The sequence below is a fragment of the Ascaphus truei genome, chromosome 2 (assembly GCF_040206685.1).
Source record: "Ascaphus truei isolate aAscTru1 chromosome 2, aAscTru1.hap1, whole genome shotgun sequence".
Lineage (NCBI taxonomy): Eukaryota > Metazoa > Chordata > Amphibia > Anura > Ascaphidae > Ascaphus > Ascaphus truei.
Genome location: NC_134484.1, coordinates 475,831,494 through 475,858,490, shown reverse-complemented (window position 1 = coordinate 475,858,490; position 26,997 = coordinate 475,831,494). Strand labels below are relative to the sequence as shown.

Genomic DNA, 26,997 nt, shown 5'->3' with positions numbered 1-26,997 from the left:
CTGCATCATCTGCTCGCTGGATGGCGCTTCCCGTCCCCTCCACGACGAGGTAAGATGGCCGCCGTACTTTCCCTCCATAGCCACTAGAGGGAGAACTGTTCAAACTTAGGGAAGACTTTTAACTGATATAACTGGAACTGGAGACACTGGTCTGACTCCTTTAAGAGCTAAATTGGGCTTAATTGAAATCCATTAAGCTGATTTTTCTCTCCTTTCCCTCCCTCCAGCTCCCATTTGCCTCCAGACCATCATAGGGGCTGGATCCCCGTCAGGAGTGAGGTGAGGAGACACGGGGGAGGCCGCTGGAAGGCCTAATTTCTTTAAGAACGTGTTGCCTTCTTCTTTGGTTTGGAGCAGAGGGTCCTATGACAGCGATCAAGGTGGTGTTCCTGCTCCGACTTGTCCGGGAGCATGTGTTCCAACCACTTCGTCGCGAACTCCTCTGGATAAGAGACGGACTCCGGGACCCCCCTCACTCGGATATTGTTCCTCCTTTCCTGATTCTCCGAGTCCTCCAGTTTGTCCCCCAGCTCCGCAATCTTCACCTGTAGGTAAGCCGTGGTCTTGGTGTTTTTGTTTAATGTTTTAATAGTGTCCTCCATTTTAGTCTCTAGGGTATTCGTTCTGTCCCCCAGGCCGTCTATGTCTTTTCGTAAGTACCAGAGTTCTTTTTGAAAAAATGTCTTCATCTCCCTACAAAATTCTTTCAGGCCGCTTCTTGTGACTAGTTCTTTATCTCCGGGTATGTTGCTTCCTTCGGAGCGCTCACTTTCAGAATCGGAGCCCGCGTTCCGTGACTGTGAACTTCCCACCTTAGCCATCTCCGATCTATTAAAATAGTCCGTTAGTACCGGGGTCCCCCTTTTGGCCTTGGCCCGTGTTGACATCTCGGGATGTTCCTATGCTTGATTTTGCAGCCGCTGTCAGATTTGCGATATTTATCCGCTGCTTTAGATTATTTTTACTGCCGGTGGGGACGGAGCCCAAGTTTTTAGGCAACCATCCACCTCGCCGTCGCTCATGCGCTCCCCTTGGAACATTTTTTTTTTCCCCAAACATTTTTTATTAGGCATAGTTATTTTCACATACATTGAGTTACTTTACATTTCTGGCCTAATACATATAGGTTTTCTTTGTTCAATTAGGGGGGGAGAGGGGGGGCACGCTCAGGGCCACTTTATGGTCCATGAGGTGTGGAGAAAGAGAGAGAAAAAGTATGATGAAAGAGATGGGGGGAAGATAGGGGGGGAGGGGGGAAGGGGAGGGGGGGGAAGGGGAGGGAGGGGAGGGGGGGAGGGGGAGGAGGGTTCATCCCTCCCCTCGTCTGGCCGCGCTTCTTCTGATCTCCCTTACGACACAATTGTCGTTTTTATGGTTCAAGGAATTTTATTCTGGTTCGAATTATTGGATTATCCAGGGTTCCCAGACTTTATAGAACCCTTCAGTTGATCGTTTTAGGAAAGCCGTAAGTTTCTCCATCCTCATTACTTCGTTAAGTCTATTTTTCACCTGTTGTTTTGTGGGGGGCGCTGTCTTCTTCCAGGAGTATGCTACCGAGCACCTTGCTGCTGTCAAAATAAAGGAGATTAATTTCCATACTGGGCGATCGAGCTCCTCTATCGGTCTGCCCAGAATGAAGGTCAGTGGATCCATAGGAATTGTGAGACCTGTGATCTCTTTTATTAAATCTTGTATTATAAGCCAGTATTTTTGGATCTCTGGACATAGCCACCAGATATGGGCCATGTCCCTTCTATGTCCACAGCCTCTCCAGCATAGGTCCGATGCCAGAGGGTAGATTTGCTTTAGTCTCACTGAGGTAAGATACCAGTGATACATTATTTTGTGAATATTCTCCTTCACCGTGGTACATATGGATGTTCCTGAGGCTGCGTCCCATATGTCTTCCCAGTCCTCCCGGTCTATAACTATGTTCAATTCTGCTGCCCACTTGAGCATATAATCGTGTACGGTTGGATTTGCTGGGTTCTCCATGCCAGCATATATTTGCGTTATAAGACCTTTTTGATGTGCTCCTTCTTGGCACAGTTTCTCAAATTTTGTGGGAGGGGGAAATTTCAACGTTGGGGACATTTTTTTGTAGGAAGTGTCGAATTTGGAGAAATTTGAATGTATCTAGGTGAGGTACCTTCAATTTGGTGCGTAATTCTTGGAGACTCAGGAACTGTCCATCGCTCAGCAGATCCGCGACCACCCTGATCCCTAATGATTTAAATGTGTCGAATTGTTTAGTTTCGCATCCTGGGGGGAATTTAGGATTGTTGAATAGTGGGGTTAATTGTGAACTGAGGGAGGAGAGCTGGAATTTAGTTTTGGCTTTCGCCCATATTTCCCATGTATGTCTCATCGCTCCCAGTTCGAATTTGGGCACCATACCAGTTCCCTGTCACCGCACCAAAGATAAGCTTGCAGAGAAGGCGTTCTGGAGTAGTGAGATTCAATTGCTAGCCAACAGAGCTGGTCTGGGTCCAAGTTCCACATGACCGCCTGTCTTAGTTGGGCTGCCTGATAATATTTAGCAATGTCCGGGACCCCCAATCCTCCTTTTGTCCTGGGCACCATAAGAACCGACCTAGATACCCTGGGTCTCTTCCCTTGCCAGATAAATTGAATTTTTTTTATTTTGGATAGTCTTTAGTTCAGAGCCAGGGATATGGATCGGGAGTGTCTGGAAAAAGTATAATAATCTGGGGAGTATATTCATTTTTACTGAGATCATCCTCCCGATCCATGAGATCTGGTAGCTTTCCCAATTATCCAGGTCTTTTTTAATATTCTTAAAGAAGTTTGGATAGTTATTTTGGTAAAGAGAGCCGTAATTCCTTGATACATGTACTCCCAGGTATTTGATGTATGAAGGGCTCCACTTATAGTTAAAGTTTTGTTTCAATGTCCGCATCTCGGGCTCTGACAAATTTAGGTTGAGGGCTTCTGATTTATCACTATTAATTTAATATCCTGATATTTTACCAAATTCCATTAATTCCTTGTGGAGATTGGGAAGAGAGATCTGGGGTTGCGTTAACGTTAGGATAATATCATCTGCAAATAACGAGACTTTATAATTTTTTCCGCCAATTGGTACCCCCTGTATATTTATGTTGTCTCGTATTTTAGACGCCAGTGGTTCAATTGTTAGGGCGAACAGGAGGGGAGATAGGGGGCATCCTTGTCTCGTTCCATTTGTTATGTGGAATTTCTTAGCGGATCCGCCCGGGAATTTCACCACCGCAGATGGGCTGCGGTATAGCGCTCGGACCCCCTCTAGATACGTATCTTTGAAGCCGAATTTCTGCATTGTTTTGTCAAGAAATAGCCAATCGATTCTGTCAAACGCCTTCTCTGCATCTAAGCTTAACAGAACCACTTTGGTAGCTGTGAGGTGGTCATGGTCAACGATATTTATAATTTTGCGGGTGTTATCTGAGGCTTGTCTGCCTGAGACAAACCCCACCTGGTCATTGTGGATGAGTCTCAGTAAGATCGGATTCAATCTATTTGCCAAGATTTTGCTGTAAAGCTTGAGATCGTTGTTTAATAGAGAGATTGGTCGATAACTCCCACAGAGCAGTGGATCCCTACCCTCTTTGTGGATTATGGCTAGGTTGGCCTGCATCATTGATGGGGGGATTGGGTTGCCCTCCATGAATGAGTTAAATAAGCTAAGCAGGTGTTTAGATAGGATCGGGGAGAACCTTTTATAATAGACATTGGAGAAGCCATCGGGGCCAGGGGCTTTCGAGATTTTTAATGTTTTTATTGCGTCCGCCAACTCTTTTTGGGTAATCTTTGCATTAAGCGTCAGATTTTCCTCCTCTGTCAATGTGGGCAGGGGGCAATCCGATAGGTAATTACTAATGGGTTCAGAGGTGGGTATCCCCGCCTTCCCTCCCTGAGCCCTGAGGTTATAGAGTTTAGTATAGAATGCGGTAAATTCTTCCGCTATTTTCTGCTCATTATAGATTATTTCCCCCGATCTGTTCTTTATTGCAGTGATCTGGGAGCGTTTCTGTAAACCTCTAAGTTTGCTAGCCAAAAGTCTGTCGACCTTGTTGCCCTTGTCATAGTATTTCTGGCCAGTCCATGTGAGGGCTTTTTCTACATCTTCCATTTTGGACTGTTTTAGCTCGTTTCTGGCTGCATCAAGATTTTGTAATTTTTTTTCGAGGGGTTGGATTTATGCTGCTGTTCCAGCTTTATAATTTTATTTGTCAGATCCGTTATTAATTTTACCTTGGCCTTCTTTCTGTGAGATGCAATTGATATAAAAGTTCCCCTGATTGCTGCCTTATGGGCTTCCCACAGTACCGCCGGAGATTCGACTGTACCTACGTTGGGAGCGAAATACTCCCTAAGAGCCGCTTTAATTTCTTTTTCTACTGCCGGGTGGTTCAGTAGGGAGTCATTCAGCTTCCAAGTGTAGGAGGTCAATTTTTGAAATGGGGTTGAAAGAGTTAGTGTGATAGGGGCATGATCTGACCAAGTAATGGGGCCTACGTCCAAATTGGTGGAGGCTTCCAGAACATTTTTGGTAGCAAAAAAATAGTCTATACGAGAGTATGATTGGTATGGCGCCGAATAGAAGGTGTAGTCTCTTTGGCCCTGGTGTTGGATTCTCCAAATGTCAATTAAGGAGTATTCCCTATTGATCGCTTTGAATTGTCTCTCCATTTTCTGGGAGTAAGCTCTTTGTGAGCGATTTAGAGTTGAGACTCTATCCTCTTTGGAGTTGATCACCATATTAAAATCCCCACCTATAATCAAAGAGGATAGGTAGTTAGGATCAATCTTCTCTAACACTGTTTTTAGGAATTCTGTTTGATTTTCATTTGGCGCATAGATGTTGACCAGAGCGATCGCCGTACCCGCAAGTGAGCCATATACCATTAGAAATCTACCCTCTGGATCTGAAGTCGTTTTGGTAATATTGAATGGGGTTCCTTGTCTGAGTAGAATAGCTACTCCACGCTTTTTACTATTAAATGATGAGAAGAAACCCGTCTGGAATACATTGCTAATTAATTTGGGCAGCTCTTAAGATGAAAAGTACGTCTCTTGGAGGAAGATGATATCTCCCTTAGACCTTTTCAGCTCCTGGAGCGCTAATCTTCTTTTTCTGTTATTGTTCAAACCTTTCACATTCAGTGAAACCAGTTTGATTGCTGACTGACAAGCCATTTGGGTGTTGGAGTGTTATTCCCATTGGGATCGCGCCCTTTCCACCGGGAGGATCCTTATATCTTAGATTGGAGATCATTTTAATCTCATTTGGGGGTCGTGTTCTGTATGTGGGGTTCAAGTTGGCCAGACGAGGGGTTTGGGGGGTGGGAGTAGGGGGGCGGAGGGAGGGGGGGAAGAGTCTGCTGGGACAGAATCAGCAGCAAGAGGTAAAGTAGGATTAGGTCTGCTAAGGAACTCCAGTGGATACCGCCGGGATTGGGTACCGGCATTTGGGCGTATGGCCCAATGGGAGGGGATCCAACGGCTCAGGTTCGGGCGTGCAGGGAGGGCGCGGACCCAGGTATTTGCTTGATGTAAGGTCTTCTTTAGTGCGGAAGTGGGGGGGGGGCGGTATGGGGAGCTCGAGTTATCTCCTATATCCTGCAGTCGTTCTTATAGACTTTGGACCGGTGGGGGGGTGAGGGAGAAATGGGACAGGGAGGTGGGGGGGCAGGCGGAGACCCAAGTGGGTAGAAAGCAGAGGAATACATCACGAATATGGTATCAGAACCCATGTCGTGCACAGAAACAGTTCTTCCAGCACCTTATTGGGGGGGGGGGGGGAGAAAGAAAGAAGGGGGGATGAGGGGAGGGGAATGCAGCAAAGGGTTGACTGGTGGTTCCGAAACTGCTTTTGAGTAACTTATATACATACAGGCATTTGCAGCATAAGGTGTAACCATAGATATAGCCGTAAACATGACAGGATGCATCAAAGTAGTTGTAACAGTGAGTGAGGCCGTAGATGAAACAGTGGGTATAGCTCAGCAGTTTTTGAGCTACGGGCCAGGAGCTATGTTGGGCTCAGTCCTATAGGGCAATATGTTAGGAACTGGGGCTACGCGGCCTCTGTCTGTGGGTTGGGTCCAAGCTTAAACAGTGGGAGTCTCATGGCTGGGGCCATAGGGGGGGAGGGGGAGGTAGCAAAGGGCTAACTGGTGACTCCAAAACTGCTTGTGTGTAATTTCTGTATATACAGGCATCTGCAGCATAAGGTATAACTCTAGATATAGCAGTAGACATAACAGAATGCATAACAATAATTGTAACAGTGAATGTGGCCGTAGATGAAACAGTAGGTATGGCTCAGCAGTTTTTGAGCTACGAGCCAGGCGCCATGTCGGGCTCTGTGCTGTGGAGCAGTAGGTTAAGTAATGGGGCAACGTGGCCCCCATCTTTGGGGGGTAGGGGGAGGAGGAAGGGAGGGAGGGGGGAGGGTGAGAGGAGGGGGGAGGAGAGGAGACGAGAGGGGGGAGGGGAAGGGTGAGGGGGCTGGGAAGGGGGGGGGGGCTGGGAGGGGGAGGGGCTGGGAGGGGGAGGAGGGGTCAGGGAAATGGAGGAGGGGCTGGGGGGAGGGGGAGGAGGCTGGGGGGGAGGAGGGGGCTGGGGGGAGAGGAGGGGGCTGGGGGGAGGAGGGGGCTGGGGGAAGAGGGGGCTGGGGGGGAGAAAGGGCTGGAAGGGGGCTGGAGGGGGAAGGAGGGGCAAGGGGGGGAAGGAGGGGCAAGGGGGGGAAGGAGGGGCAAGGGGGGGAAGGAGGGGCAAGGGGGGGAGGAGGGGCTGGGAGGGGAGGCTAGGAGGGAGGGAGAGAGAGGGGGGGCTGGGAGGGAGGGAGAGGGGGGGGCTGGGAGGGAGGAGGGAGAGGGGGGGCTGGGAGGGAGAGGGGGGGTTGGGAGGGAGAGGGGGGAAGGGAGAGGGGGGAGGGAGAGGGGGGAGGGAGAGGGGGGTGGCTGGGAGGGAGAAGGGAGCTAGGGGGAGGGGGAATGTAGTAAAGGGTTAACTGATGGCTCAGAGACTGCTTTTGAGAAACTTTTGTACATACAAGGCATTCACAGCATAAGATAACACAATAGATATAGCAGTAGACATAACAGTATTCCTAACAGAAATTGTAACATTGAGTATGGCCGTATATGGGACAGTGGGTACAACTAAGGGGGGGGAAAGAGGAGGAGGGGGGAAAGAGGAGGAGGGGGGGAAAGAGGAGGGGGGGAAAGAGGAGGGGGGAGGAGAGGAGGAGGGGGGGTAAGAGGAGGGGGGGTAAGAGGAGGGGGGGTAAGAGGAGGGGGGGGTAAGAGGAGGGGGGGGTAAGAGGAGGGGGGGTAAGAGGAGGGGGGAAGAAGGAGGAGGGGGGAGAGAAAGGAGGAGGGGGGAGAGAAAGGAAAGGAAGAGGGGGGAAAGAGGAGGGTGGGAAGAAGGAGGAGGGGGGAGAGAAAGGAGCAGGGACGGAGAGAAAGGAAGAGGGGGGGAAAGAGGAGGGGGGGAAGAGGAGGGGGGAAGAGGAGGGGGGAGAAGAGAGGGGGAGAGAAAGGAGGAGGGGGGGAGAGAAAGGAGGAGGAGGGGGGAGAGAAAGGAGGAGGAGGGGGGAGAGAAAGGAGGAGTGGGAGTTGAGAAAGGAGGAGGGGGGGAGATAAAGGAGGAGGGGGGAGAGAAAGGAGGAGAGGGGGTGAGAGGAGAGGGGGAGAGAGGAGAGGGGAGGGGAGAGAGGAGAGGGGGGGAGAGGAGGGGGGGAGAGAGGAGAGGGGAGAGAGAGGGGGGAGGGGAGAGAGGGGGGAAGAGAGGAGAGGGGGGGGAGGGAGGAAAGGGGGGAGAGAGGAGAGGGGAGAGGGGGGTGGGGGGAGACTGCCCTTGAGAAACTTATGTACATACAGGCATTTGCAGAATAAAGTTTAGCCATAGGGATTGCAGTGAACATAACAGTATGTGTAACATTGATTGTAACCGTGAGTGCGGCCGCAGGGGAAACCGTGTATATAGCTCAACAGTTTTTGAGCTACGGGCCAGGAGCCATGTCAGGCTCAGTGCTCTGGATCGGTAGGCTAGGGACCAGGCTAGGGACCGGGCTAGGGACCGGGCTAGACTGGGCATCCCCCCCAGACTCAGACCGGGCATCCCCCCAAACAACAACCCTCCCCTCCCCCGGGCCCCACCACAGACCGTTCGCCGCTCCCGTGTCTCGGCTCAGCCGGTGCTTCCTCATAGCCACGCTGGTTTCAATTTCACGGCGGTTGCAGGAGCTTTTGGGGTTGATGGGAGGAGGGGGAAAGGAGAAGAAAAAGACACACACACGGCTCCCACCCGGACACCTCCCGACGCTCAGACCGGGTTAGCAGAGGGGGCCACGAGGGACAGGCTTCTTCCATCTCCACTCCGCATCGCAGCCGCGGGAGCCTCTCCAGGGCAGATCGGGTGTGCTGGAAATCCCCTCTAAGCAGCATTAGATTGTATATATAAATAGCGGACGTACCCCTTCTCAGTATCGCCCTTTGAGAAAGTCACCCGTTGAGTGACGAAACGCGTAAGGGAGCGTCATCACGTCGGACGCTACGACATTACGTCATCACACAGCGCAGGAACGGACCGATCCTTGCGCCGGTGCTACAGAGGCTTGAGAACTACAGAGCCACACTTTTTTGGACTCTTGATGAATGTTTCACATCCGTTGGCCCCTGATATCGGCTGGGACGTGGGCCCATCCTGTTCTGAGACCGGATTCCATCAAGGACAGAAAGCAAGAACCGGATGGTGGTGATTATTATCACGCAATGCCTATACACAGGGAGTGGGTGACACAGGGAGAGGGTGACACAGGGAGAGGGTGTCACAGGGAGAGGGTGTCACAGGGAGAGGGTGACACCGGGAGAGGGTGACACCAGGAGAGGGTGACACACACTCACAGACACACACAAACATTCATAGACACACACAAACACTCACAGACACACATACACTCACAGACACATACACTCACAGACACATACACTCACAGACACATACACTCACAGACACATACACTCACAGATACATACACTCACAGACACATACACTCACAGTCACATACACTCACAGACACACACTCACAGACACACACTCACAGACACACACAAACACTCACAGACACACTCACAGACTCAAACACACACAAACACTCACAGAAACACTCACAGACACACAAACTCTCACTCACACAAACACTCACTCACACAAACACTCACTCACACAAACACTCACTCACACAAACACTCACTCACTCACACAAACACTCACTCACACAAACACTCACTCACACAAACACTCTCACACAAACACTCACAGACACATACACTCACAGACACATACACTCACAGACACATACAGTACACTCACAGACACATACACTCACAGACACATACACTCACAGACACATACAGACACACACACACACAAACACTCACAGACACATACACTCACACACAGATACACACACAGATACACACACAGACAGACACACACACACACTCACAGACACAAACACACAATCACACCCACACTCACAGACACCCACACTCACAGACACACAAATACACACACTCACACCCACCCACACTCAGACACACTCACAGACACCCACACTCACAGACACCCACACTCACAGACACCCTCACAGACACTCACACACAAACACTCACACACACTCACACACAAACACTCACACACACTCACAGACACTCAGACACACACTCAGACACACAGCCACTGGGTGGGTGACTGGGTTGGTATTCATTGGAAGGGTGGGGGCCTACCTGTTCCTCCAGGGCCTGCTTGTCCTCCACATGCTGCTCCACATGTCAGGGGATCGGGCAGGAGTTGCGGGAGGATGGGGGGGGCAGCAGGAGGATGGGGGGGCCAGCGGGAGGATGGGGGGGCCAGCGGGAGGATGGGGGGGCCAGCGGGAGGATCGGGGATCAGTGCGAGGATGGGGGGGCCAGCGCGAGGATCGGGGGTCAGCACGAGGATGGGAGGGCCAGCGCGAGGATCGGGGGTCAGCACGAGGATGGGAGGGCCAGCGCGAGGATCGGGGGGCCAGCGCGAGGATGGGGGGGCCAGCGCGAGGATCGGGGGTCAGCACGAGGATGGGAGGGCCAGCGCGAGGATCGGGGGTCAGCACGAGGATGGGAGGGCCAGCGCGAGGATCGGGGGGTTAGCGCGAGGATCAGGGACCAGTGGGTGGACAGCCGGACAGGCGAACGGCCACCAACCTCCCCGATGGGAAATGTAGCAAGCTGCGCGTGCGCCCAGGCTGCAGCCAGGAGGGGGGTCAGGCAGCCATGCTGGGAACAGCCGCACGGGCCACACCAACCTCCCCAATGGGAAACGTGGCCGTGAACTTTGCCAACCCCCCCCCCCCCTCCAGCGCGTGTGCACGCGCATCCCCCTCCCTTTACCTCCCGCCAGGCTGCTTCCCTTCTTCCCCGCTCCTATTACCCTGCCCGCGCGGGTGCCAAAGGAGCGTGGGACGGAGGGGAAGCGCCTACCTTGTCTTCCAGCCCTGGGCAGCAGCAGCAGCCACGGGGACCCCCCCCAGCCTACATCCGGGGATGGGGACCCCCCCCCCAGCCTACATCCGGGGACCCCCCCTCCCAGCCTACATCCGGGGACCCCCCCTCCCAGCCTACATCCGGGGACCCCCCCTCCCAGCCTACATCCGGGGACCCCCCCTCCCAGCCTACATCCGGGGACCCCCCCTCCCAGCCTTCATCCGGGGACCTGAGGGGACCCAGAGCTGCCAGCCGGCCCTCTTCCTCCAATCAGGGAGGGAGATTACTTATTTATTTATTTAAAAAATAAATTGCCGCGAACGGGGGAAATTTGAGCGCGAACAGGGGAAATTTAAAAAAAAACACGTGTGCTGCTTGGGCCAATATTTACTCGCCCGGGGGTTAAATCCACACGCCCCGGGCGAGTAAATGTATAGGATTGTCGAACACTGTGTATATATATATATATATATATATATATATATATATATATATATATATATATATATATATATATATATATATATATATACACACCCACCCTGATACACCTCATGACTGCCTCTCAGCATTTCCCAGCGGCAGGCAGTCCTTGAGCTATTATAGTGATTGTGGCTCTCACCTAACCTCGGAGCCAAGGGAAAATCCTTTTTTTTTCTGCGACTCGGAGGAAAGTAAGTATCTAGCACCCACAGAGTACTTGGCTCTTTACAAAAGAGAGAATACAATACAGGGAATAATAATACAACAAGTGCAACATACAAAATGAGACAGAAGGAAAGGAAATCCCTGCCCCGGAGAGTTTACAATCTAAGTGATGTGATGGGAGACTTACAGAGGCAGCAGATGAGGGAATACGTGCTGTAGATGGCAGTGCGTGGCCACAGTGGTTGGTAGGAGTGATTGTGGATGTGGGATAGTAGCCATGAGTCTGGGCTATTGGGATGCTTCTTTTGAAAGGTGTGTTTTCAGATTTAACTTAATGGTGGGGAGAGAAGGTGCTTGGTAGATAACAAGTGTGAAGGAGTTTTACAGGTAAAGGACATTGAGGGAAACAAATATAAAGTTATAGAGAGCAGTAGAAGTGAAAGAGGTAGAAAGGAGATAGTTATGAGGAACAGGTTATGCCTGGAAATGGCAGTGACTAGAGAGAAGAAATCTCAGTGAGGAGTATAACAGAAGGAAAGGGCAGCACAAGAGAGTGCAACCTCTATAGCAGAGTCCCAATCTGAGAGCCAAGGTTCAGTAAAAGTAAAAATATAATAACACACACACTGTATAAAAACACTATGTAATAATGTTATACACACACACACTCGCGCGCACACACACACACACACACACACACACACACACACACACACACACACACACACACACACACACACACACACACACACACACACACACACACACACACACACACACACACACACACACACACCTACACACTGTATAATAACACTATGCAATAATGTTACACACACATACACACTGTATAATAACACTATGTAATAATGTTACACACACACACTGTATAAAAACACTATGTTATAATGTTACACACACACACACACACACACACACACACACACACACACACACACACACACACACACACACACACACACACACACACACACACACTGTGTAATAACACTATGCCATAATGTTACACACACACACACACACACACACACACACACACACACACACACTATAAAACACTATGTAATAATGTCACACACACACACACACACACACACACACACACACACACACACACACACACACACACACACACACACACACACACACACACACACACACACACACACACACTGTATAATAACACTATGTAATAATGTTACACACACACACTGTATAATTACTACTATGTAATAATGTTACACACACACACTGTATAAAAACACTACAGTATGTAATAATGTTACACACACACACACACACACACTATAAAAACACTACAGTATGTAATAATGTTAAATACACACTGTAATAATGTTACACACACACTGTATAATAACACTATGTAATAATGTTACACACACACTGTATAATAACTATGTAATAATGTAACACACACACACTGTATAATAACTATTTAATAATGTAACAAACACATACACACACTGTATAATAACTATGTAATAATGTAACACACAATGTATAATAATACTGTGTAATAATGTCACACACACGGTATAATATTAATAACACGGTAGTAATGTCACACACTGTGTATGATAGTATTGTGTAGTGTAGCGTATATTAACACCGTATAGCAATCCTAGACATACAGACGTAGCATGGGACATTGTTCTCACAGATAACACAATATATCCTGTTATACCGCAGATTATCACGGAGTTTTCATTACGTTCCGTGCTAGTGCAGAATACAGCACAATAACACACCAGAGGGGACAGTGACACAGCTACAGCTGTATTACTATGGAATAACACTGCATCCTATTACTTACACTGCATCATATCTGTGACTTAAACCTCTGCTACCTTATTAATCCCCTCTGGAATGATGACACGAGGCAGCTCAGACTGCGACAATTAAATTTAATTCATCATAGAGGGCACAGCCCCCTTTCTAAAAACATCCTCACTTCCCTCTTCCTCTGGTGAGAAACATGTCAGCTCCTGTACTTATAAAACACTGGCTCAATCTGAGCTATGTGTGTCCGGAGCAGACAGACCTGAGAGGATTCAGCTGCTGCTCACAGATTCTGACTTCCCAACACTCAGAGATCTCCAGAGACTGAAAAGGAGAACGACATCTGCAGCTCACAGGTAACTGACATCTCAGGACACGTACAGACACCTGCAGCTCACAGGTAACTTACATCTCAGGACACGTACAGACATCTGCAGCTCACAGGTAACTGACATCTCAGGACACATACAGATATCTGCAGCTCACAGGTAACTGATATCTCAGGACACGTACAGACACCTGCAGCTCACAGGTAACTGACATCTCAGGACACGTACAGACACCTGCAGCTCACAGGTAACTTACATCTCAGGACACGTACAGACACCTGCAGCTCACAGGTAACTGACATCTCAGGACACGTACAGACACCTGCAGCTCACAGGTAACTTACATCTCAGGACACGTACAGACATCTGCAGCTCACAGGTAACTGACATCTCAGGACACGTACAGACACCTGCAGCTCACAGGTAACTGACATCTCAGGACACGTACAGACACCTGCAGCTCACAGGTAACTTACATCTCAGGACACGTACAGACATCTGTAGCTTACAGGTAACTGACATCTCAGGACACGTAGCCGATATCTGCAGCCCACAGGTAACTGGCATCTCAGGACACGTAGCTCACACTTGCAGGTCACAGGTAACTTACATCTCAGGACATGTAGCCAACATCTGCAGGTCACAGGTAACTTACATCTCAGGACAAGTAGCCGATATCGGCAACTCACAGGTAACTGACATCACAGGACACGTAGCCAACATCTGCAGGTCACAGGTAACTTACATCTCAGGACACGTACAGACACCTGCAGCTCACAGGTAACTTACATCTCAGGACACGTACAGACATCTGCAGCTCACAGGTAACTGACATCTCAGGACACGTACAGACATCTGTAGCTTACAGGTAACTGACATCGCAGGACACGTAGCCGATATCTGCAGCCCACAGGTAACTGGCATCTCAGGACACGTAGCTCACACTTGCAGGTCACAGGTAACTTACATCTCAGGACATGTAGCCAACATCTGCAGGTCACAGGTAACTTACATCTCAGGACATGTAGCCAACATCTGCAGGTCACAGGTAGCTGACATCACAGGACACGTAACTTAGATCTCAGGACACATACAGACATCTGCAGGTCACAGGTAGCAGATATCTCAGCTCTCGTAGCTGACATTTGCAGCTCACAGGTAACTGATATTTGATTTTATTAGTTTTATACATGGAGGATAATATCAATGAGTATCCCTGTTCTTTGTGTGTGTGTGGTCCCTATTGATTAGCAGATGACCGTGTCAGTGAGTGTCCCTGGTCTGTGTGTGTGTGTGGTTGTCATGGGAGACCAGCTTTATCAACACCTTTTTATACCGGGATCATTGCTTGAGCAAAGCAAGGAGATAAAATAAATTGTAATTTATTTCAGGAAAATACCTGCACACAATGGAACACAATTTACACAGTTAACACACTTACTGGGAAGGGGGCTAACGAATAAAATCATCCTTGAAATGAAATTTACAAAAATGGCCTCTGTAGGAGCCCTTTCCAATGACCGGGAGGTACTCACGAAAGTCCTGGAACTGATTTCGGCATGCAATGCCAGCCGCGACCACTATGTTCTCAAAAAGCGGGACTTAGAAAATGTTCTCACTCAAAATCTTTGAAGCCGGCATGCGTCTATTCAGCACAGAGCATCTTTGAATTTTCCACTGATGGTTTGGCGCTGGCTTGGCTCCTGATTTGGCTGCAAGGTTTCTTATGGGTTTCAGTGTCCTATTCACAAACCTCCACAGCCTATCAGAGCATGGGAATTCTCCTGCCAGTCATTCACCATTTTGCCGGTACTTTTCTCAGTCTGCCAGGGGGCATGCACCAACCTGGCACCTCTGCCTCTCTGCATACTGAGCCCACTGTCCATGCTCCACAGAGTCTGGGGCAGGGCAAATGGTTGCCGAATAGCCCTGTGTTAGCCCAGGATGCAGGTACTCAAGTATAACTGCAGTACCCCGCCTGTTCTAACACCTTGGCATCCCTGAGGCTTTCAAGTCCAGACTCTGCACAGACCCATAGGCACAAAGCTTGGTAGCCATCTGGTCCCTCGGAATCCATGACTTGGAAATCCCACAGTTCATTCACAGGTTATCATATACTGTACCTATTAAACATAACTCGTTAATAAAATATTCTGTGTCCTGTATCTTTTGATAAAAATGTGTAAATCCCTGTTCTGGTGTCAGGGATGGAGTAAGGGGATGATATACTGTCTACACTTATTAGACTCATCCTTGCCAAACTCTAGAAATGACTTTAAACTTTTTACACACAAAAACACTCACAGCTTTATCATATAGCTGGAGCATCCCCTGAATCCCTATACTAGGTTCAGGGTACCTGGGCATGTATCTGGGCACCCCTCCTTATATTAGCTATCCCCTGTAGATTGCAGATATACATTAACCCCTACATGTCCCGTTTACCTTCTCTGGATTATGCTGCAGCAGGAATCCTGGCGTTGAGTCGAAAGAATGTTTTCAGGGTAGACATTTGCCCGGGGCAATGTGCTTGGCTGTATCCGAGAATCTCACTTGATTCCCGTAACCAACTTTTGGGGTATCCCATAACTCTGGAACCCCGATACATAGACACATTCTGTGAAGACTTTCTCCGGCAAACCCACCCTGAAACTTACAGCCTAGAAATCTCCTGGTCCAAGCACCCCGAGAAAGGCAAAACACAGAAAAATCTTTAATATCGCAAAATTTTCACACAGTCATAGAAATGCATTTCTGACATCTAGGTCTAAGAGCTGGCACTCTAGGACCTCAACACACAGATCAGGGTTAACCCAGTGGACTGAACCTTCATTAGTGAGCCTGGGTAACCCTTCACTGTCACAGTGGTTCCTATTTATTAGCAGATGGCTGTGTCAGTGAGTGTCCCTGGTCTGTGTGTGTGGTCCCTATTTATTAGCAGATGACCGTGTCAGTGAGTGACCCTGGTCTCGGTGTGTGTGGTCCCTATATATTAGCAGATGGCCGTGTCAGTGAGTGACCCTGGTCTGTGTGTGTGTGGTCCCTATATATTAGCAGATGGCCGTGGCAGTGAGTGACCCTGGTCTGTGTGTGTGTGGTCCCTATTTATTAGCAGATGACCGTGTCAGTGAGTGACCCTGGTCTGTGTGTGTGGTCCCTATTTATTAGCAGATGACCGTGTCAGTGAGTGTCCCTGGTCTGTGTGTGTGTGGTCCCTATTTATTAGCAGATGACCGTGTCAGTGAGTGACCCTGGTCTGTGTGTGTGTGGTCCCTATTTATTAGGTAATAACCCAGCTCCGAGTGATGGTACAGGACGAATACAGGTCAGTGTCCTTCTATCTCATGTCTTGCATAGCGCATACACACAGAGATAACCCAGCTCCTAGTGATGGTACAGGACGTATACAGGTTAGTGTCATTCTATCTCATGTCTTGCATAGCGCATACACAGAGATTACCCAGCTCCTACGTGCTTTTTAAAAACTCCAAAGGTGGAGCGAAGAATCAATCAAGGTTCGGAAAGGTGATTTCAAAGTGCCACATAGATATCAAATATTGATCTATTTTTTGTTAGTGGGCGGTTCTTTGATGTTTCTGATGGATAAGGGGAGTACATTCCATTCCCTGGCTCCCTGTATCAAAAGGGCACAACCAGCTTGTCTAGTGCATTTGAACCTGGTGTATGAGAGTTCTCAGGGTGCCTCTATAACCTGCTCTCTCTCTCCACACATAGGATTCCTGGTAGCTGTAGGAAGACATGCTTCTCCTCTGTACCTTCCTCACCCTCTGTCTCAGCGCAGTGCACAGCCAGTTCCCCAGAGCCTGCACTACAGATGAAGCTTTCCGTACCAAAAGCTGCTGCCCAGCCTGGGAGGATGGAAGCCCCTGTGGTACCGGTGCCAGACGGGGTCAATGTCGGAATATGTTAGTTTTCCAAGGATTCGTAGCTGGTCAAGTCCCCCAGTATGATGATGACCGCCTGGGCTGGCCCCTATACTATTATGACAGTATGTGTGAGTGCAATGGAAACTACAGCGGTTTCAACTGCGGTGACTGCAAATTTGGTTACTTTGGAGATAAATGTGATCAACAAAAGATTGTGGTTCGGAGAGAGATCCGGGAGCTTTGCTTTGTGGAGAGAAAAAGATTCTTCAGTTACTTGGCTCTGGCGAAGACCACAAAGAGCAAAGACTTTGTTGTCCTGACCACTGGAGACAGACACCACCGAGACACGTATCGCTTTGTGGATGCTTCCATTTATGATGTGTTCTCTTGGATCCATTACTACTCTATGAAGCCAATTCTCCTGAACAGCTCCTTCGATAGCTCACATAACTATGCCCACGAGGGCCCAGCTTTTCCTGGCTGGCATCGCCTGGGACTCATCTTCTTAGAGAAACAAATTCAGCTCATGACCGGGGATAAGGATTTTGCTCTTCCATATTATGATTGGCGTGGAGAGAATAATTGCTCAATCTGTACTAACGACTTCATGGGAGATAATGATGTGCAAGGGATCATAAACCCATACTCCCACTTCTCATTCTGGAAGGTGAGTCATGTCTTGTTTATAACTTGCTATCCTCTTTCTAACTGGTTTGTTTCTATTTCTCTGTCTAGTAGATTAGGTTTATTTTCTCATTTCCACATTTCTCTTTCTATATAAATCTCTTCCTCTTTTCACTTGTTCTGGAAATATATTTAATACAAACTTTCGAGCACAGTGTTCACTAAACGTCTGTCTCGCCTAATATGCCATTTCACATCCCATTTGTTAAGACCTCAGACGCTATTTTACTTCTGGCACTTTTACACTTCTTGACGGTTTTATTATATATATTTAAGTATATTAACCTTTCTTTACTTTATTTGTCCCTACCATCTCCACGGGCGCCTCTTCCATGTCTCTAATTCTTCATGTGCAGCGGAGCACAGGGCATTGATAGAAAAATATATAAAAATAAAAAAATAGTGTCATATGTCCTCACCCACCCATTAACGAACACGGACACATTAAATACACTACACTATATATGGGGTATAACAGCCAGAACTTTTATTGAACTCTAGCATATGTATATAACACTGCTATCCCTCCCTCCCTCTCCCCCCTCTCCCCCCTCTCCCCCCTCTCCCCCCACCCCCCACCCAATAGGAGATCGATGGGTATATGTTGTTAGTGGTGCTCACCTGTAAGTATTCCAGGAATCTGGGCCTCCTCGACAGGGAGCTTGAAGTAGGTAAGGTGGTGCAGCGCCTCCACCTGCAAGGGCCCCGCCAGAGCCAGGGATCTATTCCCCGCAGGAACTCTTGAAGAAAAGAAATACTCTGGAGTGCCAGTAACAGTGCATCTGGGACTTTATTGAGAGCAGGGGTACAGGTAGCAATTAGTCCATATCCATGCACCTTACACCCCCATGCTTAGGCCTTGGTACAACCACCCCTCTTCTGGTCAGATAGGCCTCCACAACCTGGACCAGTAGTAGTGTCCTTTCCCAGGGGGCATCACCACTCCCCTGGGCAGGACTAGGCTCAAGAGGAGCCAGATCCAGCACTGGAACAGTAAACCCACCAGGGACTGGATCCCCAGGTACTCCCAGGCACCAGCTTCCCAGGGACTGCCCTAATTTGTATGGGAGTCCCTTTTAATACTAGGGGTGTGACTAACTCCTCCGCCCCTTTGCATGGGACTCTAACTGTTTTCAAGCACCTGCCAGAAAACGGCAACATTATAACTTTGGGGAAATACAATTTACATGCTAGGCCATGTGGTAAGGGATTAACACTAGCGGGTGTCAATGGGTACAGGGTGGGTATAGTCAGTCCGGGGTGGGTGCTTAGGCTTCACGGATGGGTGAAGGGGTATTAGCCCTAAGGATGGGTGTCTAGAACTTGCGGGTGGGTAGCGGTTGGGTTAAACCTTTTATTACCTTAGCGGTATTAACCGCTAAGGTAATGAAGGGGTTAAGTCTCCCCGCAACCCCCCCGCAAGGCCTAAACAGCCACTAAGGGCCAAATTCCCCCTTCACCCACCCTTGCTAGCCCCAGTAAGCCTGGCATGGTTGTTTAACCCCTTCATTGCCTTAGCGGTTAGCCGCTAAGGTAATGAAGTTGCTGTACATGCATTTTTCCTGCATCGGATGCATGCCGGGGGCCTCGGGAGCTGGTATTAATGGCTATCAGCTCCGGAGACCCCCGGCATCAATCCAAGGCAGGAAAAGGGCCTGATTTTTTTCTCCCGACACATCGCAGCTCATCGAGGCATCTCCCCACCAATTTACCTACATTTTGAGGTGATTTGGATTTGTGGAGAAGATCGCCTTTTAGGGCTGCGATAGGCCGTGACAGCCGACTCTCGGGTATCTGAATCACGCGAGTTTATGATCCTCCCGAAAATGGTCGATAAGCGGCTGATTTTCTTTTGATCATAAAAGTTTGCGTCGGTACAGGCCGTTATCGAGCACTTATCGAGGCTTTCTGAATACGAGTAGCCATTTTGGTCGATAAGTGCTCGATAAGAGCCTTATCGAGGCTTTCTGAATGAGGGGCCAAGAGTATTCAGGATCCCAGATTACAACTGGGTCTCCATCTTCTATACCAAGAGAAAAACGAGGAATTACCATCTCTGTGTCTTCTCTTTACCCTTCAGTCTATTTGCAGTGGGTTTTATTACCCAGACGCTACCTGCCCAGTTGCTAGTGAGGAGTACCAGATGGAAAGGCTGCACAGGAAGCCCGGCACCAACCCTCTGGCTAACAGGCTGCCCTCATTCCAAGATGTGGAGGACACACTCAAGTGGGGAGACTTCGACACCCTCCCATATAACAACACAGCAAGACGAAGCTTCCGTAATGCCCTAGAAGGTATAGAGCTTACTCTCTATAAGTGAGTCTCTCTGCCCTGAGATCTGAACCATCTTCCCTTCTGTCCAGAAGCAGGTAGGGGAGGAGTTACCGGAAGTGATTATTGAGAAGTTATAGGGAGGGTTTAGAGCAATAATAGGGAGGCATTATGAAAGCCGTTAGGGGAGGAGTTATAGGGATCAGTTGTAGAACCAGTTAAGGGAGGAGGTATACGAAATAGGAGCAATTATTGGAGGAGTTAGAAGGGACGGAAATAGGAGCAGTTAGGGGAGAAGACAAAGAGAGCAGTTATAGGAGCAGTTAGGAAAGTAATTATCGGGAGTGGTTATAGGAGCCTGTTAGGGGAGGCGTTAAAGTAAGCGATTTTAGGAGTAGTTAGGGGAGAAGTTATAGGGAATGGTTATAGGAGCAGTTAGGGGAGGAGTTATAGGGAGCGGTAATAGTAGTGGTTATGGGAGGAGTTATAGGGAGTGGTTATAGGAGCAGTTAGGGGAGGAGTTATAGGGAGCGGTTATAGGAGTGGTTAGGGTAGGAGTTATAGGGAGCGGTTATAGTAGTGGTTATGGGAGGAATTATAGGGAGTGGTTATAGGAGCAGTTAGGGGAAGAGTTATAGGGAGCGTTATAGGAGTGGTTAGGGGAGGAGTTTTAGGGAGCAGTTATAGGAGCAGTTAGGAGAGGAGTTATAGGAAAAGGTTATATGGAGAGGTTATGAGTGTTTAGGGGAGGGGTTATAGGAGTGGTTAGGGGAGGAGTTGTAGGGAGCAGTTATAAGAGCAATTAGGGGAGGGGATTTTGGGGAAGGATTATAGGAGCAGTTAGTGGGGGAGTTATAATGAGCAGCCATCACAATATTACTATGAAATATATTAATATTCCCACAGTTGTGCATTCTGTTTGCATCACTTACATGCCCCAGGTCCGTGGTTTTGTTGTAACCTTTTTTGCTCAGATATTAGGTTTCCGAGGGCAGAACCTCAAAAAGCAAGTGTTGTACATTTTGATGATGTTGCAAATTGATTGCACAGTATATCCAGATGTATTCTTTCCGTGCGTCAGGTTTCTTGAGGCCATCAGATGGGATGACCTTGGAAAGGAACATGCACAACCTGGTCCATATGTACATGGGAGGGACCATATCCCAAACGCCCATCTCCAGTAATGACCCAATGTTTGTGCTGCACCACGGTTTCATTGACAAGTAAGTTCCAGCACAAGGCAACTCTCGATTGTAACCCATTCCCAGTTATCGGTCCCCACAGGACATGCATGTAAAAGTGACCACGGGTGGCTTCATGGTGACTGTAAGAGTTGTGTCAGAGCTGGTGAGAATTGGGAGGAAGGGGGACACTGAATTAAAGAAAGGTAATGAGGAGAGGGGGAGTCATGGTAAGGGTCAGGATGGAACTAGAAGGGACAGCGTGGATGAAGTGTAGAAGTTGTATGAAGGTGGGAGCCAAGTGACAGAAGATTATATTGTAGTGTGGGGAACTCGGGTTTCGATTGAGTGGAAGAAAAGTTATAAAGTTTGACTATATTATGATAGGAGTTTATGGAACAATGCAGAGAGGGAAGCTGAGGATAAAGTGTAGATATATGACCTTAGATAAAGCCTAGGATGATGAGGCTCAAACGAAATGTACAGAGTGTAGGCTGAAAGAAAGCTTAGCGAGAGGATGAGAGGTTGTGGGTTAGACTAAACATTGAGAGTGGATATTAGGTTACAGGGTGGAAGAAGTAATTTGGGGTGGGCAGAACGTTAGTCAGAGGGAAGGTTACAGGTTTCACTAGATTTCTGTACAAGAATATTCAGATACATTCTTACGCACATTTCTATTGCAGGATCTTGGAGACCTGGATACACAAATATAATGGAACCCCTAGTACATATCCTGACAATAATGAGCTGGGACAAGGCCCCAACGAGTGCTCCACCCCATACTTTCCGTGTTATAGGAACAAAGATCTCCTCCGGAAGTCAACAGATTATGGATACAAATATTCAACATATCAGGATATGTGAAGCAACAGAGGCATCAGTCAGCACTGAGAGAGGGAGCAAGTAATCAGTGACCCATCAGTCAGCACTCAGAGAGGGAGCAAGTAATCAGTGACCCATCAGTCAGCACTCAGAGAGGGAGCAAGTAATCAGTGACCCATCAGTCAGCACTCAGAGAGGGAGCAAGTAATCAGTGACCCATCAGTCCGCACTCAGAGAGGGAGCAAGTAATCAGTGACCCATCAGTCCGCACTCAGAGAGGGAGCAAGTAATCAGTGACCAGTCAGTAACCGGACTCACCACGTTCTTCTCTTTGTCTGTGATTGTAACAATCTCTCAAACTGAGAAAACAAGATAAGAAAAGCTCCAGGAGAACAAAATGAGCAAAACAACCCCCCACCGCGTAACGTCGGCCGTGAGCCAAAGCAGGAATCTTCTTTTCATTATTTTTTTTTGTTTCCGATGATGGACAAACTTTTTTGTTACTTTTCTTGTTCTGGAAACATCTTCTTTTTGCTTTTTTCTATTTCCGTTTCGTAGCCTGTCAGTGTCGCCGGGGAGATTTGAATCCAAGTTTTAGTGTCCACAATTCCTCATGTAAATATTTGACACTGCGCTGGTGCTGACCAATCTGCAATCTGTAATGTTTTCGCGCTCTGGGTTTTAGTATTCTATTTAATGCATTCTTTCTGACAATGTATTGCTTCTATTACCAGACATATTGCACAAAATACACATATAAAGCTGACTATTAATGTTTTACTCTGTTTCTTATTCTATGAGGAAATAAAGAATAATATTCAGCCCTGTTTTATTCAGTTCTTCCCAGGCCAGTGTTGTATTTAAAACTCTTGTGGTTGCTCTAGTATTTTATACTCAATTGACCACCTTCAAGTAACAAATTACGCTGCTCATTTTAGGTGATCCCTGTGACGTGAGGGGGTACCCAGGCCAGCAAATAAAGGTATTATGCTCGGCTCTGTGACCCTGAGCCATATTGGGGAATTATAGAGTGCCAGCTCTGCGACCCAGTACTGGCAGTAACACTGTAATTGTATTAAAAATGTCTTTGTGTTTCCCACCAGGTATAAGGTGGTGATAATAATATCATGGTTTAAATGTATGAGTTATTGTACACATGTTTCCCTGTAACCCGGGCAAAGGAAAAGGGCTTTTAAAAAGCAGCAGCTTACAGCACAGTGCATAGCGTTTAGCTAACTTCGGCTAGGAAGGTCCTAGAGCTTTGCTGTGAGTGCTGCTGGAGTAAAATCATTAAACAGGTTATGCCGCAATTTTTATAACGTTATATGAAACTTGATGAATGAAAGTCCCCCTCTTTGAATTGTGCCAACATTATAGGAGTGAGGGGGTTTTCATTCAGGCAGCCGGGACAGCGGAAACACTTAATTATAAGTACCGTGCTGTAAGGATGCATAGCAGGGAATTCCTGTGAGCGGGTCATGAATAATTTAGCCCCAGTCTTGTAAGATATCCCGCTGGCATGGTTCCAGGATGTCAGGAAAAGTCCGGAGTTAAAAAGGTTCCGACATCTTAAGGTGTTAAGCGGGGAGGGGTAAATACAAGTACCCTCATCCTATCAGATGTCCAGATGTGCGGGCGAAGAAGACAAGATGTCTCCAGGAAAGGGGGCTTGGTTTTGTATGCTAAGCGGTGAAGGTGCGAGGTTCGCGCATGCCCTTAGCATAAGAACCCCAATTACTGCACTCAAAGTATAGTATACATACCACAGTGGTAGGGGTATACAATAACCCCCTGGAGGAGTGGTGTATTCCTCCTAGAATCGACACAACAGGGCGAGTATTGTTCTCACAATTAATCAAAAAGAATAACATTTTATTTCAATATAACACAACAATAACGTTTAAAAAATATATATAAAAGGTTAATTAAAATCCCCGGGTAGGCGGTAGAAAAGGGTGTAGCAATACTGGGCTATTAACCCATAGTATGCTGACTCTGTATATAATAAACAGTATTACCAAAATCTAATGGCCGTACTGTATTGGTTATGCGCTGGTAACTAGATGATGCCGATACCGCCGAGCTGTGGCATGGTTACTACAAGTTACACTGTGGGCTGATATTACAGGTGATGCTTGTCCTCTACTGCCACACTGTGTACTAATTTGAGACTGCGTGGGGTGTCTTGCTGCAGTGCAGCATGCAATCTGAAGGCTGTTACAGTACAACTGATACACTGCTAGGTTTTCTTTCCCTCTCCTACTAAAATATTGGAAGTATGTATTAATGCAGGGGAGCGCAAACTTTTTGTGCTGCGCCTCCCTGTCTTTCTGCCCCCGGCTCTCGCGCCCCCCCTGCCTTCCTTCAGGCGCGTCAGATGATGCTGCGTGGGCGTGTGACGTCAGGTCACATGGACGCGCGTTGCCATGGCGACGCAACACCGACGGCTGAATCCCGGTAAGTAAATAGTTGCAGGGGCCTCACGCGATTTAATTTAAATGCCTGGGGGAAGAGCGCGGGGCCTCCGCAACTGCCCGCGCCCCCCCAGCACAATCTCCCGCCCCCCTGGGGGTCGCGCCCCTCACTTTGCGCACCGCTGTATTAATGTACTGAGCAGTGTAAGGTTACATGTGTGACTCTACTTAGGAGGTTCCTATTCTGCCGAGCTTATTTCTAACTATGCTATTTACCTAAGTAGCAAGTGTTTGTAAGGGAAGTATATTAGCAGATTACCATACACGATTGAAGATTCTAATTTGCTACTTTAGCCATTAGACTTTAGTAATACTGCTTATTATAGCAGCATGCCATGGGTTAATAGCCCAGTATTCCTCTGGTTTTTGGCCCAATGAAGACTCCGTAGCTGGGGAGGAAGAGTCCAGTCCCTCGTGAGCCACCGTACCCTGCTGCACGCGCAGACGCGGAAGTGCTGATGGTCGCCATTGAACAACGTTGATCGCAGTATCCTGCCGGCAAACGGGGACTTACACCGTGACTCTTTCGGTTCCAGAGGCAGTCCCAGAGTGGCAAGACTGTGCCCTTAAAGCACTCATTGTGATTTACTTTTGGTACTTTTGGTCTTTATGTAGATGCACACAAATGTCTTAGATCTCTCACTCTAAAGAGATTTTTCTTGAGCAAAGATGCAGAAACCAGAAATTGGACTACAACACAAAATAATAAAACAGACAGTCCTAACACTTCAGATTCTAGAGACTCTGAATATATTCATTCAAATTGTAGATCTAGATCCAAATTTTTTCCCACATTTGCAAAGGGGAATCATTTGGTTGTCTTCTTCCAATTAGTGACCAAAGATCTGGAGGCTCTCCCATACAGGAGAAGTGACCAGCATACGAATCTGACAAAAGATGAAAAAATAGCGTTAGAAGAACTAAAACTGGACAAATCTATTATAATAAAGCCGGCAGACAAAGGAGGGGGTGTGGTCATCATGGATCATAATTATTATATGAGGGAGGCCAATAGGATCCTAGGGGACAATACCACATATCGGAAACTAGGTAGCAATCCAACAGCTGAATTTAAGGAAGAACTGCAGTCCCTTCTGGAGGATGGTAGAGGACGGGGAATATTAGAGGAATATGAATTCCTGTTTCTTAATGTACAGGATCCGATATTCCCCGTCTTCTATTTCCTACCAAAGATCCATAAGAATTTGATGCAACCCCCAGGGAGACCAATAATCTCCGGTATAGGATCCCTTACAGCAAACCTATCGGAATACATAGATCACTATCTCCAAGAGATTGTGAAAAAACAAAAATCTTACTTAAAAGACACCACCGATGTGATCTTAATGCTAAGGGATATCCAATGGGAAAAAAACTTTATACTGGTCACTACAGACGTGACGGCTCTGTACACATCCATTAGACATGAAGATGGATGCAGAGCCGCCAAGCTGTTTTTGGAAAAGGAGGGAATTATGCCCATCAACCAAATAGAATTTCTAATTAAATGCATAGAATTTGTCCTCAGTAGGAATTTTTTCTGGTTTTGCGATGAATTTTTCCTCCAATTATGTGGAACCGCCATGGGGACCAAGTTTGCGCCCAGTTACGCAAACCTCCTCATGGCCATGTGGGAAGATCAATACATATGGTCATGGGCAGGTCAGAGCGCAAATTTGGTCTCATGGCGCAGGTATATAGATGACATTCTCTTTGTGTGGAAGGGTCCACAGGAGGATTTAGATATATTTCTCAAAAATCTAGACAATAACGAATTTAATCTTAAATTCACCTCCATTTCTAGTGCCTCCACGGTGAACTTCCTCGACCTCACCATATACTTAGATAACAACATCATCAAAACAAAAAAATATTTTAAGGATGTTGACGCAAATAATTATATTCTACGGTCAAGCTGCCATCTCAATAGATGGATCACCAACATTCCATATGGACAGTATAGACGTTTGAAACGCAACTGCTCTGATAATGATGTATTTCAGGAACAATCAGCGGTCTTGTCGAGGAAGTTCAGGGAAAGGAGATACAGAGAGGATGTCATCCACAATGCTCTAGAAAGAACTGCCAATACATCTAGAGAATCTATGTTAGCACCTAAACCGAAAGATAAACCTTGTATGAATATTAATGTGCCATTCATCACACAATATAACAAGGATGCATTTAAAATTAATAACATCATTAACTCACATTGGTCTATCCTAAAAAATGATCCAATCATTGGGAAACACCTACCGGATAAGGTGAAAATGGTCTATAGGAAAGCACCAAATATCAAAAACATTGTGGCCCCTAGTGCACTAAAAGAAAAAAATATTGCTAAT

At 47.5% G+C, this 26,997-nt stretch overlaps 1 protein-coding gene across 6 annotated transcripts; it reads left to right on the top strand.

Annotated features, from left to right (window-relative positions):
• The first annotated feature begins 8,581 nt into the window (after nucleotides 1–8,581).
• On the top strand, nucleotides 8,582–22,999 carry LOC142488015 (tyrosinase-like). Of its 6 annotated transcripts, none has more exons than XM_075588346.1 (6): nucleotides 8,582–8,763; nucleotides 13,208–13,360; nucleotides 17,069–17,887; nucleotides 19,985–20,198; nucleotides 21,257–21,398; nucleotides 22,040–22,999. In XM_075588346.1, exons 3-6 carry the CDS (start codon nucleotides 17,093–17,095, stop codon nucleotides 22,218–22,220), a joined length of 1,332 nt encoding a protein of 443 aa, XP_075444461.1. In that variant the 5' UTR covers nucleotides 8,582–8,763; nucleotides 13,208–13,360; nucleotides 17,069–17,092; the 3' UTR covers nucleotides 22,221–22,999. The 6 variants fall into 6 exon arrangements, with proteins under 6 accessions (XP_075444461.1, XP_075444459.1, XP_075444460.1 ...); XM_075588344.1 differs by having other exon boundaries at nucleotides 8,582–8,766; XM_075588345.1 differs by having other exon boundaries at nucleotides 8,582–8,766; nucleotides 13,197–13,360.
• Nucleotides 23,000–26,997: the final 3,998 nt, after the last annotated feature.